The following is a 2,500-nucleotide window of genomic DNA, read 5'->3' as shown; positions in this document are numbered from 1 at the left end:
CAGCAGTAGCAGCAGCAGGAGCAGGAGCAGCACAAGTCGACTCTGGCCACGACCACTAACCACGACCCATCGTGCAGTGCCTGTGCAGCAATGAACTCAGCACGAAATAAACGGGAATTCAATAAATTGTGTAGCCAATTTACCTTTTCAAATTCCACTCCGACCGATTCCTCTGCTCAGCCGAAGCAAGCAACACACCCTTATCTATCAGCAACAGTAAAACATGCTTTCTCCCACCCTCAAAAGCCTCGTGCACCTTATCGCCTCTGCCTACTATTCCGCCTGGATTACGATCGAAGATCGCAAACGATAGTAACGCTTCGGCTGGTAGCGCCGCGTAGAGCAAGTGGCTTCGTGGCAGAATGGAAAATAGCAAAGAAAAAATAGAGATCATGTTTCACTAGAAACACACAACGGTGACAGCGTAATTGGTAACTTATTGAACAATGTATTGCTCTACTGTGGTTTATTTTTTTTTATCTATCCTATTACACACAGACACACACAAACACTGACCTTATGATATCAATAAAGATTATTCTCAATTATCAGTTGCTTCTGGTTTTGGTTTCGGTTTTGTTCTTTCCAAACATCAAACACACTCTAAACCCTGTTCTCTCGACTGGTCCGGTTGTACCTCAATATGGATCATTTAGCCTTAAACCGAATTAAAATGATTTACACACGCCATTTTCGCTTAAGTCTACACGATGTTGTGATAATGATATGACCGCACATGCTTATGCTCGATCTAAGCTGGGTACTAGTTGATACAGCCAATTGCAATAAATACAGAAACATGGTTTTGATTATGCGATTACAAGGTAAATTCGAGATTAAGTACGAACTTTGCCGTTCTGGGCATACCTTTGATTTAGCCGCTGATTGATGTTTGGGTAGATGGAGCAGACATTCGAAAACACGGCCATATGCAGCTGAAAATGGCACGATGATCACACAAAAGGAAAAAAAGAGAAAAGAATAAGATAATCCATAAGCCACGTAAAAGGACAATTACTTTATTCGTATTTTAACAAACAAAAAAAGAATAATCATGATTATTTATAATTGGCGCTACTCCCATCGTTCAATTCCCTACCACACAGTAGCTAAAAACATTCCTTCTCTCATTGGCAATAACACATACTGCAAGATCGTATTATTGTTCCGCTAAAGGACCCGCACGAAAGGCTATTGCTGCATGAAGTGTGTGTTCATGTAAAGAATGCGAGAGTTTAACTATATGCTTCCAATTCCTGAAATCACTGTTTCCGATCATGCTTTCACTTTAGTTGCTTCCCTTCGTCTTTCTTGTTCGCCGCTTCTTGGCATTTTCGCTCGTTGTTTCACTGCCTGTAGCGTAGAGAAAAGTAGATTGAAAATAGATTAGAGATTAATAAACTGGAACCATAGCGGTGCGCGGCGAGAGATGCCCTTATCCTCAACACTTACCTTCCTCAGCGATCGGTGCCAACCCCCGCTGATTGCTGGCATAAGTAGACGTGGAATTATCCGAATCCGAATCCTGCTCGCTTGCATGCCGATGGGAGCCACTTCCGGTGATCGATCCTCCCGTCGTGGCTCCTGCTGTTGTTGCTCTGACCTTACTACCGCCACGATTGGATCTGGTTTCAATGGAACTTTGCCGCCCCGAGGCCGAAACCTTTGAGCGAGCGGTACGTGACCGAGTCGATCGAAGCGATGTGCCACTCACGCTCGAAGCAATCGATTCCGGTTCACTGTCATGATCCTGGCTGGTCACGCTTTCATCAGCCCGTGAAGAACTGGCACGACGTGTGCGCCCAGTGCCACTGGTAGTGGCGGCTGCGGTTAAGCCCATCGATCTCTCCATTACTGCCAGCTGGTGCCGCGTCAGACGCCGATTGGAGGAGTAATCATCGAACAGTGGAACACTACCCAGACCCGGGGGTTCCGGTGCTCCTTCGGATGGAGCCTTCGATTTGCGGCCACGCGTACTGCGCCGTATGCTGCTGGTCGTCGAGCTAGCAAATGATCGTTCCGAAGGTTCCGGTGGTTCCATCATTGGATCATCGCCGCTTGTCGGGCTGATGGGTAGCGAGGGAGGCTGTTCCGTGGTCGCCGCCGTCGCCGTCGAAGCCGCTTTCGTTTCCACCACCGTCGTCTCGTCGACCGAAGAGGCTTGTGATTGCCGGCGAGATTTTTTCTGTGGTGTTACTCCGCTGGCACCGAACAGTTCCTTGACCAACGAGGTGGCACGTGTGGAGCGGCGCGGTGTCAATGGAGTGTCCGGTGTACCGGTAACGTTGTCCATCGAGGCATACCGTCGGCTACGCGAAAGTGCAGGTGTCAACGGAGTGTTGGTTGTCTCCGGCAGCACCGATGATGCTCGCACCGAGCGCCGTCTCGATGGTGTAGTCGGTTCGGGACCAGTGGGAGTACCCGATTTCTCCATGGCGGCCATTAAACGCGTTTTAACATTCGTCCGGGGGCTCGAGGTGGAAGCCATTTCCTGGTCTTG

The 2,500-nt window shown here is 48.6% G+C and overlaps 2 protein-coding genes across 2 annotated transcripts in view; one reads left to right on the top strand and one right to left on the bottom strand.

Annotated features, from left to right (window-relative positions):
- LOC125951902 (ATP-binding cassette sub-family F member 2) overlaps positions 1-551 on the top strand; it is a 3,402-nt gene extending 2,851 nt beyond the window's left edge. The window contains exon 3 of the mRNA XM_049681026.1: positions 1-551. This exon is cut by the window's left edge and continues 2,175 nt beyond it. The gene's annotated coding sequence lies outside the window, so the exon portion shown is untranslated.
- A 448-nt stretch (positions 552-999) lies between these two features.
- The window catches only part of LOC125958142 (protein ELYS homolog), an 8,228-nt gene continuing 6,727 nt past the window's right edge, over positions 1,000-2,500 (bottom strand). The window contains exons 7-8 of the mRNA XM_049691282.1: positions 1,453-2,500; positions 1,000-1,353 (exon numbers count right to left, since the gene is read on the bottom strand). The exon at positions 1,453-2,500 is cut by the window's right edge and continues 1,747 nt beyond it. Of these exons, the coding sequence (XP_049547239.1) occupies positions 1,289-1,353; positions 1,453-2,500 (1,113 nt within the window). The 3' untranslated portion in view covers positions 1,000-1,288. The remainder of the gene's footprint in view (positions 1,354-1,452) is intronic.

This window comes from Anopheles darlingi, chromosome 2 (assembly GCF_943734745.1).
Source record: "Anopheles darlingi chromosome 2, idAnoDarlMG_H_01, whole genome shotgun sequence".
Lineage (NCBI taxonomy): Eukaryota > Metazoa > Arthropoda > Insecta > Diptera > Culicidae > Anopheles > Anopheles darlingi.
The sequence above is the reverse complement of the archived record's forward strand: the minus strand, read 5'-3'. Positions and strand labels throughout refer to the sequence as shown.